Source organism: Eptesicus fuscus, chromosome 2 (assembly GCF_027574615.1).
Source record: "Eptesicus fuscus isolate TK198812 chromosome 2, DD_ASM_mEF_20220401, whole genome shotgun sequence".
NCBI classification, from domain to species: domain Eukaryota; kingdom Metazoa; phylum Chordata; class Mammalia; order Chiroptera; family Vespertilionidae; genus Eptesicus; species Eptesicus fuscus.
This window is the reverse complement of record NC_072474.1, coordinates 619,369-633,878: the sequence shown is the minus strand read 5'-3', so window position 1 is coordinate 633,878 and position 14,510 is coordinate 619,369. Positions and strand designations below refer to the sequence as shown.

The 14,510-nt window shown below is 47.0% G+C and overlaps 1 protein-coding gene across 3 annotated transcripts in view; it reads right to left on the bottom strand.

Moving 5' to 3' along the window:
* Window positions 1–4,693: 4,693 nt before the first annotated feature.
* Window positions 4,694–14,510, bottom strand: part of HEXA (hexosaminidase subunit alpha) — a 28,833-nt gene continuing 19,016 nt past the window's right edge. For all 3 annotated transcript variants that reach the window (XM_008151376.3, XM_054725138.1, XM_054725140.1), the window contains 11 exons: window positions 12,983–13,029; window positions 12,178–12,288; window positions 11,176–11,277; window positions 10,557–10,689; window positions 9,777–9,957; window positions 8,721–8,807; window positions 8,397–8,469; window positions 7,503–7,686; window positions 7,239–7,329; window positions 6,509–6,613; window positions 4,694–4,900 (listed from right to left, as the gene is read on the bottom strand). In XM_008151376.3, the coding sequence (XP_008149598.1) occupies window positions 4,837–4,900; window positions 6,509–6,613; window positions 7,239–7,329; window positions 7,503–7,686; window positions 8,397–8,469; window positions 8,721–8,807; window positions 9,777–9,957; window positions 10,557–10,689; window positions 11,176–11,277; window positions 12,178–12,288; window positions 12,983–13,029 (1,178 nt within the window). In that variant the 3' untranslated portion in view covers window positions 4,694–4,836. The remainder of the gene's footprint in view (window positions 4,901–6,508; window positions 6,614–7,238; window positions 7,330–7,502; window positions 7,687–8,396; window positions 8,470–8,720; window positions 8,808–9,776; window positions 9,958–10,556; window positions 10,690–11,175; window positions 11,278–12,177; window positions 12,289–12,982; window positions 13,030–14,510) is intronic.

Below are 14,510 nucleotides of genomic sequence, written 5' to 3'. Positions count from 1 at the left end.
TGCTCCCTTGTAGGTAACTAACTGTTTTTCTCTTGCTGCTTTTAAGATTCCCTTTTGTCTTTTGCCCTTGGCATTTTAAACATGAAGTGTCTTGGTGTGGTCCTCTTTGGATTCCTCTTGTTTGGGGTTCTCTGCACTGCCTGGACTTTCACCAGGTAAGGGAAGTTTTCTGGCATTATTTCTTCAAATAGATTTTCAATATCTTGCTCTCTCTTCTTCTGGCACCCCCATAATTCGGATGTTGGTACACCTGAAGTTGTCCCAGAGGCTTCTTACACTATCTTCATATTTTTGGATTCTTTTTCCTTTTTTGCTCTTCCAGTTGGGTGTTTTTTGCTTCCTCGTATTTCAAATCTTTGACTTGTGTCTTAGGATCCTCTAGTCTACTGTTGAATCTCTGTATATTCTTTATTTCAGTCAGTGTGTGCTTAATTTCTGACTGGTCCTTTTCCATTTTGGCATTCTCACTAAGATCCTTGAAGGTATAAGTTCCTTGGAGGTTTCTAGAAGATTCTTGAGTCACCTTTTAACTGTGGTTTTGAACTCTATATCCAGTATTTTGCTTTCTTCCATTTCTTTCATTTGTGACATGTTTGTCTCCGCATTTTGGCTGCTTTCCTGTGTTAGTTTCTATGTACTGGGTAGCTGCTAAGTCTCCTTGAGTTGATAGAATGGCCTTGTGTGGTAGGTGTCCTCTAGGGCCCAGTGGATCAGCCTCCCCAGTCACCTGAGGTGGACACTCTTGGTGTACTCCTTTGTGTGCACAGTCTTGTTGTAGTTGAGCCTTGATTGCTATTGGTGTCACTGGGAGGAATTGACCTCCAGGCCAATTGGCTGTGAGGACCAGCTGTGTCTACACTGGAAGATCTGTTGTGCAGGAGACACCCTTATGGGGCAGGACTTGCTTCAGTGGGGCTTTGGTGCTCACTGAGTCTGCCCCTTGAGTGTATCACTTATGGATGTGAAGAGTTGTAATCTGGTATGGTCTCACACTGACCACAGGCTACATTTGCTCTTGGATCTCCAAGGAAATGCAAAGTCAGCCACTGCCTGGGGCCACCCAGCAGGAGCTACAGAGGGATCTGCAGATTTCTCCTCTTTGTATCATGTTTGAAATTATCCAGATGAGGCCCAGCTGTGAAGCAAGGCAGGCTGCTGCTGGTGCCAGCCTTGGGCCTTCTTTTGATAGCTTTGAGGCTCCCTGACCTAGCTGCAGCTTGTTTGACAAGTTTTAGGCTGAGAAAGGACAGGCCATTCATACGCAAAAGCTGCTGTGTGCAGCTTGGGTGGGGTTGTAAATTGGGTGGGGCGGGGTCTCAGGGAATCTCCAGGGCAGAGGAAACAGCAATGGCTGCCAGTAAGCCCTGCACCAGGGAGGTCCCAGCACAGGAACAATGACCATTGCGAGCACCTCTGTCTGAAAGAAAGCTGCCCCCATGTTCCTGCCCCGATGCCAGACAGTTCAGTTTCTTCCTGTATGTATCTGGGTCCCTGAGAGTCTTGCCCAGCACTGGAGTTCAGAGCAAGCGGGAGCTTGTATCTCCCTCCGATTAAAAAGCGGCACACCCTGTTTCGTGCCTCCGCACTTCCTACCAGTCTCAATGTGATTTCTTCTTTACCTCTCTAGTTGTAGTGCTTCCACTCAGCTAACTTTCCCACAGTTCTGGTTAATAGTTCTGTATTTTAGTTGTAATTTTGATGTGGTTGTGGGAGGCAGCAAGTACAGGTGTTTACCTATGCCGCCATTTTCAAGCTGAACCTTTATTAACCCTTTGCACTCGCTTGCTTTTTTCTCGATTCCTTTATTCTACTCGGGATTTAATTTTTTAAATACCCCAGATTTTACAAAGCACGGCAATAGAATAAAAAACTGGAGTTTCTTTTCATACAAACTTATTTATTTGGATTTTTTATATTTCAAATTATTGATACATTCAATACAATTTGACATACGAGCTGCTACCGATGCTAACCGTGTCGAGTCACACTCGACATCTGAGTGCAAAAGGTTAAGATTTTAAAATTGATTTTTAGAGAGGGAGAGGGAGAGAAACACTGATCAGTTGCCTCCTGCATGCCCTCTACTGGGGATACAGCCAGCAAACTGGGCATGTGCCCTGTGGGGTACTGAACCAGCAACCTTTTTGTGCAAGGGATGTTGCCCAAACTGAGCCACACCAGCAGGGTGATAGTTTCATTTTAAAGGTCTCATTGAAAAATGCACGAACATACACACACAATACACAAGGACTGCTTTAAAAAGGATTTTTAAAAAACAACTGTCAGGACTGAAGGGTGTCCCCCCAAAATACACACACACACACACATACACACACACACACACACACACTTTATGTATTTTAATAAACATCACCTTTATAATTATTCAAAGTGTATGTATACATTTTTGGGGACTATATATATCTAGAAAACATTTCACTAAAACTAGTTAATATGGATTTATGTTGTACATATATTAAAAGGACAGTAATTTTCAAACTTTCAGAGTTTATTTATTTACAAAGAAAAACATACAGAATGATTCTAATAAACAAAGCACCCGATTCCTACTTAAAAAAATATATACATATATATATATTTATATTTTAAATGATTTCAGAGAGGGAGAGACAGAAACATCAATGATAAGAATCACTGACTGAGCCTGCAATCTGGGCATGTGCCCTGACCAGGAATTGAACTGTGACCTCCTGGTTCGTAAGTCAACACTCAACCACTGAACCACACTGGCTGGGTCCAATTCCTACTTTTGTAGTGGGGAAAAAAAGGAAAATGTATATGATACACAATTGTCATGGCCTGTATTGATTAATTTTGCAAATTAAATTGACAAAACTATAAAAATCTAAATTTTAGAGTGCTAATGTTGTCAACAGACATGTATGTCTACATTTATATAAATTTAGTCTATAACCATATAATTTCTTTTGCACCCTTTCCTAGTACATTTGCCTTTCATCACCCCCTTGCTGCCCCATCTCTAGTGTTGTGGAGCACCTGTGCCCTAGTCCTTTGCTCCCCATACATGTGCTAATCCACTGAGATGTACCTGAAAATACCAGATTCCAAGAAGGGGTGGGTACCTGGCACATGGCCTCAACTTCTACCAAGGAGAGGGGGCCTGGATGTGTTCCCAGCCTCCATGCACTCCTTTACTTGTATTCCCACTAGGCCTGCTTTGCATCCTTAGGAGATTCACAGGAAAGAGAGGGGCAGACTCTTTGTGCCACAAGATGACTGGAACCAGCAAATAAGTCTGGGCATTTCTCCATCCCTAATGGTGCCCAGAGAACACAGGCAGGTTGGGTAGGGTGGGGCACTAAATCCACAGCCCATGTGGAAGGAGCTGAGGTGGGGAAGCAATGGGAGCAACTGGGTGGTTGCTGTGGTCAGCAATTTGAGGTCTGATGATCTTCTGATAAATGCCCTCATGATCATTGGGCCCAACAGCACATCCCGCCACTGAAGGTCTTGACTGAAGCACCCCACAGGATTCTTGGGTAATGGACATAAGGGGTTCCCCTGGTGGGTGCACGTGGTGTTCCTCTAGGCCAGAGCCCTAGTCATGGCTCCTCTGGGCTGTGTGAAAACCCCACCCCCAAAAGGGTTCTGCAGGTAAAAGGTGCCTACCCAGTCCTTACAGAAATAGTACAAGAAGGCAGGGCTGGTGTACCTCCAACCAGGTCCCCAAAGAAAAATGATTGAGGGACTGAAGGATGCTATTTAAGGACCAAATCTTACTCAGATCCCTTCTCAGTCCTGCCTTCCCCAAGCTTCTGAGTCCGCCAGACTGGAAACTTTCTGAAAGAAATGCCTGGGAACCTCTCAGGACCAGGACCAGGTAAAAGAATGTCAGTAATGGTCAAAGAAATCCTTATCTAAAACTGTTGCTGTGCACTATTGCCCCTACCTCTGGGCTGCACTGTCACCTCTGAACATGAACCCCTCCAGGGGACAGACTGGGTCCACCATGAGCCACTTCCTCCTACAGAAAACTGGTCACTTGTTCAAAGACCTTCTTCCAGAGTAATATGCCCACCTCCTGGACCCCCGAGGCTTTCTTCTCCTGGTCTCAGCTGTGCCATAAATTCTCTAAACGATGTAGTTGGGCCGAAAATGAGTGGGAGGATGGAAGTCGTTGGCTTTGGGGGCCTCTTGGGACCAAGTCCTTCATATTCAATACCTACCACAGTGCCAAGACCATATGTGTTCTATAACATTTAAATAATGGTTGCATAAAATTGAAGTAACAAGAAACTCAAAGCAGAAGAAAAGCTTTAGGAGAGAAGTATGTGAACATGCATGGGGCAGGGCTATTCTGTGGCCAGGTTGGGTCTGGAGCCCTCACTACTGCCAGAATTTCTTTGAACCCCTATATGTCTTTATATACAGAAGTCTTGGAGGTCTAAGTGACCTCCCCACTTGGAGGGAAGTATCTAGAGGACGGGGGTATGTATCTGGACTACGTGTGAGCGTGGAGAGACAGGACAGCACAAATGCTATGGGTTTCATTCTCAGTCTTCAACTTACAAGATCCCTCCAGGGGCAGATACTGAGCCCAACCTGGCTGGGCCCTACTGAGTCCCACCACTCAGGAGCAGACTCCAGTCCTGGCAGCTCCCCTCCCCCAGGGCCACTCACATTTTTTTACACAGATAATCCATGTTCATGGTTGAAAATGTCACCATCACTCTTTATTGAAAGCCAGCACAGCACCAGACCTGTTCTCTCCAGCCAGTGGCACGTGGGCAAGGGGCTACGACCCGCCGTCACTCTTCTAGGGCCAGCACCCTCCTCAGTGCCTGGGTTGCTCGCTCAGGTTTGTTCAAACTCCTGTTCACAGTAGCCTACACTGAGGGGCTGGGCCTGAACACCTCGTCTGCAAGAGGACATGTAGAAACAGGATGAGATGAGCCATTCAGAAGGGGGTCAGTCTTAGGCCCCAGCAACACCTCACCACAATAAAGTATTCCTTTCCCACATTTCAGTGTGTCACAAACTGTCACTGTCTACCAGTATTACTTGGATTCTCACCTCGAGAGATTCTCACTTCGGGTGGGGCCAAGTGCTGGCAAGAATCTGCATTCTGAACAGGTGCTCCAGATGATTCTGATACAGGGACACCCGGGAACTTTGGGGAACACCTCCATATTTCTTTTAAAATTTATTTTATTATTTTCCAAATAATTAAAGACCATTTTATTACTCTGTGAAGATTAATAGTCCTAGTCAAATAGTTCATTTTCAACAATAATCCGTTCCATCTGTAGAATCTAAAATGTATACATGCTTTTGCTATAATAACGATGTGAACTAATGCGCACTCTGCCGTGGTCTATAAGATACTACTGATTTTCAAAGGGATATGAATTAATATTAATTTGGTAGCAAAGTTTTGTTAGATACTGAGCTTTTTTTATTAAAAAATTTTAATGTTGACCTAATTGCAGGTGTCCCCATTCCTCCCCCTTTGCCCACCTCCACCCACCCTTAAGTCCGCCTCCCTTGGCCTTTGGGGAATGCCTATTTCTTTATAAATTTATTTTATTTAAAATTTTTTATTTATTGATTGATTTTAGAGAGAAAAGAAAGAGAGAGAGAGAGAAAGAGAGAAACACTGACTTGTTGTTCTACTTATTTATGTATCCATAGGCTGATTCTTCCATGTGCCCTGACCAGGGATTGAACCCACAGCCTTGGCGAACCGGGACGACGCTCTAACCAACTGAGCTTCCTGGCCAGGGCAGCACCTCCCTATTTCCGACCTGTCTGTCTTGGTACCCCAGTCCGTAATACTCCGGTCCTTTAGAAAAAAGTAGATGCCTGACGGGTATGCAGTATTCCTGGCCCACTGAGTCCCCCTTTAAGGGTTCTAAAATACTGTGAATGTGGTGGAGGTAGGGGACTGAGATGCTACCCAATCTATACAGGCATGAAAATCTGTCCTTAGTTCTCAGCCTCACCTCTAGGCATGACTCCTTCATTATCCAAGTAAGCAATGTGCTTAGAGACGGTCGGGAACTAGCTCAGTCACCCAGTGAATTACAGACAGTTGAGACGCTTGGCTTTCAGCCTGGGGCTCTGCTCTGCACTAGGCTGAATCCCTTAGGTCCTCAACACCTCATCAATTAATCGATCAGGGAAATAACCATCTTATATAGTCTTATCCCCAAGAGGGGCAAAGGGGTCACGAGAGCCCAGGAAAGCATAGCTTAGTCTCTAAAGTTGGCCTGGTTCAAATCCTGATTCTAAGCGACTTTGGGCAAGTTCCTTAACCTTTCTGTGCCTCAGATGCCTATCTCAAAATGAGGATAAAGCTATGTCTGCTATATGGAGTTGTGGTGAAGACTCAACAAAATAATGCCTGTAAAAGGTTAAGCACAGAGTTTACCACCAGTTAGCCTCTACCAGTGTAAGTGTTAGCGATTATTGTGTTCTTTTCCTGTCAGTAAGGGGTCCCAACCCCCTGCCCTGCTCCCCTCCTTACCTCAGCAGCTCACAGCGGAAGTGTGCCAAACGTTTAAAGGCAAAGTCCGGGTCAGTCACCTCCTTGTTGCTCCACAGCCTTTCTGCGACAGCCCCTGCCCTGGGCCTGGAGGACAGAGGACATGCACCAGGTTTCCCGGGGTTCCCTGCGAGGAGGCGGGGCACCCACGGGCTGTTGCCTCTTGTTTAGCCTCAGGGCCAAGGGATGTGACCAACACCCATTCAGAGCGACAACCTGGCTGAAGGGCTCCCAGGGACCTCAAGGTTCAGCTCTATCTTCATTAAATGTGGCAAGTGATCCCACTCTTCTCTCCCACAGACCGGAGAACCAGAGCAAGTCTTAAAGGCATCACGTTACTGACAGTATCGGCAGTGGCAGGTGTTGTGAGAATATCAACTCCATACCCTCCCGGCTTGGTGAGGCCGCTGAGGCAGTCTAGGAAAGTCTTGCTATAGGAATCATGGACTCCCGTGCTGGATCCTGAGCAAATCATCTGTGCTCACCAGGCCTCAGTATCTCTTTCTGTCCTACATGCCTAACTGGTGTTGGAGAAGCACAGGTGGAAGTCAGGTGAGAGGTGGATATTACTACAAACAGAAGGATCACTGCAATGCCCCTCTCTCAGGCCTGAAAGAAGGATACTAGTCTGGGGGTGGCTAGACAGGATTGAGTCTGTACGGGAGACCCTATACCCACAATCCCAACTTCCATGTCCTCAGGAAACCCTTACCAGAGCCTGGGGACCAGGTTTGTGCTGTCCACATACTCTCCCCACATACAGGCCTCTCCACCAATCACCAGAGCCTTCTGCTCGGGACCACCTATGGGAAAACAAGCAACAACAGGTAACTCTAAGGTTCCCCTTCAACCACCTTCTCCTCAGATAGGCTGTTTCATCTCCTAACCTCAAATACCCAGCCCAGACCCTTCTGCCTTCCACCCTATGCCCAAGCCCAGCCTCCTTTGGTCAGGAAGGAGAGCACCCTGCTTTCACCTTCAAATGACAGGGGATCCACCTTGTAAAAGTCCTCCCAGTCAGGGCCATAACTTATGCGGTTCAGGTACCAGGGGGCAGAAAGCAGAGCGCGGAAGCCGGCTTCGGTGATCAGTGCCAGCTCCTTCAAATAGCTTACTGGTGCTTCTTCTCGCCATACCTGGATGATTGTGTCTGGCCGAACCTGTCACAAAGGTCAAAGGGTGGTAATGGTATGAAGCTGAGGAGATTCCTGGGCCACACTGTTATACAGGCAACAGGCCAAGGGGTGTGTACTCCCTCTGCTTTCCAGCAGCAAAGTACTTCTCTGTGGTTCTGAACCACGAGCTCCTAGCCCAGTGCAGAGGTCAAGGACTCCACAGGCCATCGGAGAGCTCCCTGTTGCTTCGTCCCCGTCTGAGATAGTAATACTGGCTGTGAGCTAAGGGAGGCAAGCAGTGAGGCCCAGCAGAATCACTGGAAGCTACCATGTCCGAGTCTCTAGATATTTCTGAGGATGGGACAAGGTTCCTGGGGAGCCCTGGCATGTGGAAGGAAGCTGGGATCTCATTGATGAACAATGAAGGAGAGGGAAACCCTGCTTTTGCAGACCTGTAAGACTTTAGTCTATGACTCAGGAAGAAAAACCTAACCCATTAAGCCAGTCTTGGGAATCCAAGTTACCTAGCAGCAGAAATAACTCTTGATCAATCTGTAGTGAGGGAAGCTACAGAGAGGCTCCAAAACCACACCCAGATCTCTGCAACCTTTCCAGAGGGGAAAGAGGAGATGGGTCCTCGTATTCTGAACATTAAAGCCTACTCCAAATCAGGAGGACCAGGCTATGCAGGGAAGGGCTGGGAGACCAGAGGGAGGCACTGAAGGTGGTTCATTCTCCCCCTGCCCCTGGCTCACCTTTACTTTATTATCAAACACCTCCTGCCACACCACGTAGCCCTTGCCATAGGCAGAGACGATGTCGAGCAGCCTGAAGAGTAAAGAAAGTGTCTGCTCAGCTCAGAGAGGCTCTAGGCTATTGGTGCCAGTGATCTGGGGGTTGAGCCTGGCTAGGGGCCCATTCCTGATTAAACAGTGTCGTCCCCACTTTGGAAAGGACCACGCTAAGACAAGAGACTCTTTTCAGGGGCTCAGAGAGTTTGTCAAGAAAGGACCTCGCCTGGTATGGTCACCCATATGAGGTGACCCAAGGGATCCTGCCCGCCCTCCTTCCTTCCTCACGTCTGGATGTAGAAGGACTCCAGCTGTTTGAAGTCATTACCAAAGCCTTTCTTCTTCATAAAGGCCTGGACATCTGGGTTGGACTTCCTAAATCCCAAGAGAAAATGAAGATTAATTCTTTCACCATCCTAAAAGCCTTCCAAAGCTTGGGGATTAGTCACCTGGCTTCCTACAACTTCCTTTACACCTGAAATAATAATCAACTGAGGATCTCAGAGACCCCAAATATGGAAGGTATTGCTGAACAAAGCCGTATGAAGGGGGCCACTGATATAGGCTGAGAAAGTTTGAGCCTGGACCTGAACAGCTTTAAGTTCAAACTCTCTAAGAGAACACATATTGATCTCTCTGGACGGTGGCATGTAGCTCTGAGGTCTTGACCTGGGGCTCTGGCACACTGGATTCTGGCTTCCCTCTCTAACCCCCACCCTAGGATATTTTGTTTTTCTCTTATTATTGGTTCTTTATTCCAGTTGGATACAAGTGTTGTTGCCACTCCCTTGCCCCACAATGTCTGTATTTTGCTCACATTTTCTCCTGGAAAGTTTTTCTCCTCTTCCATGTCTTGAAAAAAACCAAACTACTTCCCCAGATCCAGTTCTAGTGCCCACTCCTCAGAGAAGCCCTTCAACCTCTTTTGAGCTAAGTAGATCTGAGGATTTGGAACTTACAACTTAACACTGCCATCTATTAGTCTCAAATTCATCCGTGTCTTGCCTCTTCAACCAGACTATTTTAAGCCTTCAAAGGCATAAATTATTTTCCCCTATCCTGGATTTTAACAAAACAATTCTGTGCCTAGAGCTGGTTTTCCCATAAATATCTCAAGGATATGACAAGAGGAAGGGGGAGTTTCACATTCACAGCCTTGCTAAAACCAGGCAGGGCCCCTCTGTAGCTGGAGAGGGGAAAGGCCCAAGACCTGAGCCATCTAGATTGAGAAAGAATGCTGTCTCAGAGGTTAGTCCCTGAGCAGCACCTGAGACAGGTAGCCTGTCAGGGCTTAATCTCTATACTGAGCAAGTAATTCATCAGGCTGAGAGGGGAATATCATACCAGCAGGCGAAATCAACCTCATCTCCTCCAAGGTGAAGATAAAAATCCGGGAAGACAGAGCTGACCTCCAAAAAGAATGTCTTCATGAACTCATAGGTACTGTTGAGAATGGGATTCACTGGTCCAAAGGTACCAGAGGGCTGAGACCCAGAGTAGCAAGGAGTCAATAATCCAGAGACACCTAAACCAGTGGAGAACCCCACACAAGTATCACAAATACATAGACTCCCTTGCCCAGCCATATATATAAGGAATTAAGTCACACTAAGTATAATAAACATTATACTCACACAGGTAGAAACACCCAGGGACTCAAAGACACTGGTAATCATGAGTGTTTAGTCACAATCAAAGAAATACATCTATATCCACAATCACAGACAGATAGAGGGTGGCAGGTAGTCAAACTGTCAGCACACACTCTTGCCTTGACACACTGCTTCCAGCAGAGGTCACCCTCGCTCCCAATGGCAGCTCTCAAACTGCCTTTAGGAAAAGCAGAGAGCCAATTCAGCCAAATTGGCAAAATCTTTCCTCCCACTCTAGGGCATGACCACCCACAAGGGATTCATTAAGACAAGGACACCTGAGAAGAATTTGCCCATATTTTAATATTAAGAAGTGGTCTCCTTCGCCCAAAGTAAGTTCTGCCTATCTAATTCCCAGGTGGCAGAGGTTGACAGAAAACATCCTTCTAGGAGAAGGTATGGCGCTAATGCCCTAAAGCCCCAAGGAGGGCAGGACCAGCAGACTTCCTCCAACCCCTGACGTTATTCTTACCTCGTCCCCAGGAAAGAGTGTGGCCAGGAGTGTCAAATTCTGCCAATACACGGATCCCCCGAAGCCGTGCATATTCAATCACCTCCTTCACATCCTGTGCTGTGTAGATGTGGGTGGCAGGGTTATAGGACCCCTGAAAGGCACAAGACATCCTTAAGGATCTTATTTCCTGAAGGCTTATATATTAGTGGATACTAACAATGCCTCCAGGACTCGCTGGATATCAGAAAATCTACCCATAGCCCTTTGGTATCAGGGACTATCTTTATAGAACTTATTCATAAATTCCCACAAGTTATCACATATATTGTTTTATTTGTGTACCACAACACCAGTGGAGTGAACAAGGTAGGTATTATGCCCAGCTGACAGAATATAAACAAAAACAACAACAACAAAAATGAGACCAGAAGAGATTGTCTCCTGAAGGTTACAGAGCAAATTAATGGCACAGCTTGGACTCGAACTCAGGTCTCCTGATTTCAAATCCAGTGCCCTTCCCATGTCAGTGTGTCCCTACAAATGGCTGGGTAGGAGGAGAGCTAGTGCCTTGCCATCAGCTCCACAGCTGGGTTCAAACATCACCCCATAAGCTTGGTCAGGGTGAAATCAGACATACCTTCCTGGTGAGCTCTGGGAAAGCGGAGCTCTCGTATGGGAAGGAAGAGTCGTCCACCAGGTGCCAGTGGAATACGTTGAACTTGCTGTATGCCATGGCGTCCTGTAAGTTAGAGCATCACTGTGAACTCACCACAGGTTTTCCAGACTCAGCCTCTAGCCTGGGAAACTGGGCAGACTTCCGGGCTGCTCCCCAGACCCTCAGCCAGCCCCGGCGTCCGGTTAAGTGTTAATAGGATCTATCACACCTTCCCATCAGGGAGTGCCTGACACGGAGGGAAGACATGGCTTATTTCTTCTTTCCCCAGCGCACAACCAAAGGCGCTGACAACCAGAGCCTCCTCTTTTTGAGATAAGCTGTAGCCACACTGAGAGGAGGCCCCCTGGAGTCTTCCAAAAGCTCCCAAATACCCCGAAGACTAACACTTCCTCCTGCCCTTTGTTCTGGGTGATAAAAAACAAACAAGCAAGTAAATAAACAAATTGCTCCCAAACTGACTAGTATTTATCCAAATTGTGCGGTCTATTGTGAATTTAGTAGCCCCATAACCCATAAATCTCAGAAGCCAAGACTGATGGACGCCTCCACTCCTATGATTCCACCAGAGGAGCAAAGGAAAAGGCAGACACCTGAGTTGGATCAGCAACTGTCAGATAAGACTGCCCATCAAACTCAAGATAGTGAGAAACGTCCCAGGTAAGGCTTTGGCACATCTCCTCCCTACGACCTTGTCCTAACTAAACTAAAGTTGGCTCAGCTGGACAAAGAAGCCAATCCCATAACACCGTCTGCATCCCAGAAGACAGGCTGGACACTGGTCCACAGTAACCAGGGGGTAAATTTAAATCACCCTTGTTATGTTTTTGACTTTTAGAGCACACCAGCCTTCACATTTTTCCTAGGAGCCCATAAAATTACTTATACTCTCCAACTCTTGAGGAATATGGCACCTGGGCTATCCCCTGACCCATCACCACAAAGAAGGCCTTAAGGCCTGGGTACCAGAGTGTCCAGGATGCTCTGCAGCGGGAGATAGTGCCGAGATGTGTCCAACAACAAGCCCCGGTGAGGGAAGCGAGGAAAGTCCTCAATCTCCGTCTTGTTGATAAAGAACTGTGTGGGCCAAACAGTAAACATGTCAGGATTCAAAGGGAACTCACTATGAGGGAGAGGTGGGGTGGGGGATGAGGAAAAGTCTCCCAAGATCTCTGAAAAGCCACCCTGTGGCCATGCTGCAGGGTAGGTGCCTCCCCAAATGTCCCACACCTCCACCCCAATGACCATAGCAGGAACCTGGCCAGAGAGCCACTGTCCCAGGCTAAATGCAGTTGTCCCACAACCTCAGCCTCTAGAGCAGGGTCCTCAAACTTTCTAAACAGGGGCCAGTTCACTGTCCCTCAGACCGTGGGAGGGCCGGACTATAATTTAAAAAAAACTATGAACAAATTCCTATGCACACGGCACATATCTTATTTTGAAGTAAAAAAAAAAACGGCAAAAACACCCGCATGTGGCCCGCGGGCCGTAGTTTGAGGACGCCTGCTATAGAGTCTACATTTTCACTATTAATACGCTGTTTTCTTCAGAGCGATGTGTAAGTCTCAAGTCATTACTAAATAATAACTCAATTACAGTGACTCCAAACAGGCCAAATCTACCAAACCAGTTTCCACGCTGTACACTCTTGCTGAGGCCATTTCAAGCCTTTAGGACTTTGTCTTAAAGCAAAATAAGATTTCCAGGACTATGGACATTGGTAGCAAACCCAAGTTTTGAAAGGAGCCCTTTTTTGAGGGCCCACACTTACTGTGCCTTCAGGAGATCTCCAAACAAGCTGGCTAAAAGTCTCCAGACCTACAGGAAGTAGAGGCAAAATAAAGACTCCAGGAGGTGGGAAAAGATGGATCCATGTGGGAGGTGCCCCATGTGGCAGGGGATGACATCGGGGCATAAAGTTAAAGTGGGTGTAATGGAGGCTTGATGATTCTCAACACTACGAAAGGGGGATATTAGGATGCCAGTATCAATTTTTACTCTATTTTATTTTGGAAGGTGGCTGTATAAGGGGTTTTAGTGCCCCTTCTAGAAACACATTAAGCCTAAAAACCTACACACCTCCTACCCATATTTCCAAAGGTGTGAACTCACAAGAATATTAAAAAGACGTGTGCTTGTAAGGACAGATGCAGAAACAGTCGGCCTGCAAGAGGTTGAGGCTTTCTAAAGGGAATACTCAGAAGAGCTAAGGGAGCTGAGAAAGAGAATACCCGGTTTGCTGCCCCTTCACATCTCCTACACTGAACTGTGAAAATATGATCATAAGATTGATTTCCAAAGTATCTGGGTCCACATCTGGACCTACAAAAAATCATTCCCCTTTCCTCCTCAGGGATTGAGAAGAGACCCAGCTAAATGGGTCTGAGGTGTAGCAGGCCAGCAGCCACTCCAGTCCACAGGACACAGACTCCTAGATTTTGGCTAGGCCCAAGGGAAGGCAAGTTGAGTCCAGAGCATTGTATATTCTCAACAGCTGGAGGCCCCACGAAGGAATCCCAGAGTCTCAAATTTTCAGAATGAGAGAATCCACGGTCACTCAGCACCTAATTTGAGCAGACTGCTAGGACACTATTTGGCTTTTCTCCACTCTGACTCTGACGCCCAGCGCTCTGGAGTCACAGATTCCCCGTCTGACCGAAGTAATCATTAGCACTTGCACAAAGGGTACAAGAGGGCAGAACGGGAGTTGGCATGCTGTTTCTCCAAAACATAGGAGAGGGGAGAGGAGAGGCAAAGGAATAAAGACAAACCCAACCCAGGTTTGGAATTCTCTGAGAATGTCCCTCATCCTTTACTAGCAGGTGTTTTAACAAAAGTAGAGGTATTGGGCTAAGTCTGTATCTAGGGACCAAATTCCTTTTCAGTAAACCAAGAGGAGGGGCTTTCTTTTTACATTTATTTCTTTGATGTAGTTTCCTTTTTACAAAGCCTGGCCAGCTGAGTGTCTTCAATGAGAGCTGGACAGGCAGTGTTTGTGGCAGTCGCCCCTCTCCTCAGCTCCCTATCCCCCACTGGCACCCTGAACAGCAGCCTGCAGGGTCTCCCACTGTTTCCCCAGAGCACCCGCTCAGGGGAGCTGCTGCCACTCACAGGTAAAACCTGTCAACTTCCCGGGAAAGCTGTAAGAACACTCTTTGGGGGGCTGGAGAGGGGGGGAGAGAATATTCTACTTGCCCTCTACAAAGAAAGCTTCTGAAAATGCGAGTATGCGGGTAGTCACTGGGTCCCCAGTCCTGTCCTCCCACCCCACCAATGCCAACTGTCCCACATCACCGCTG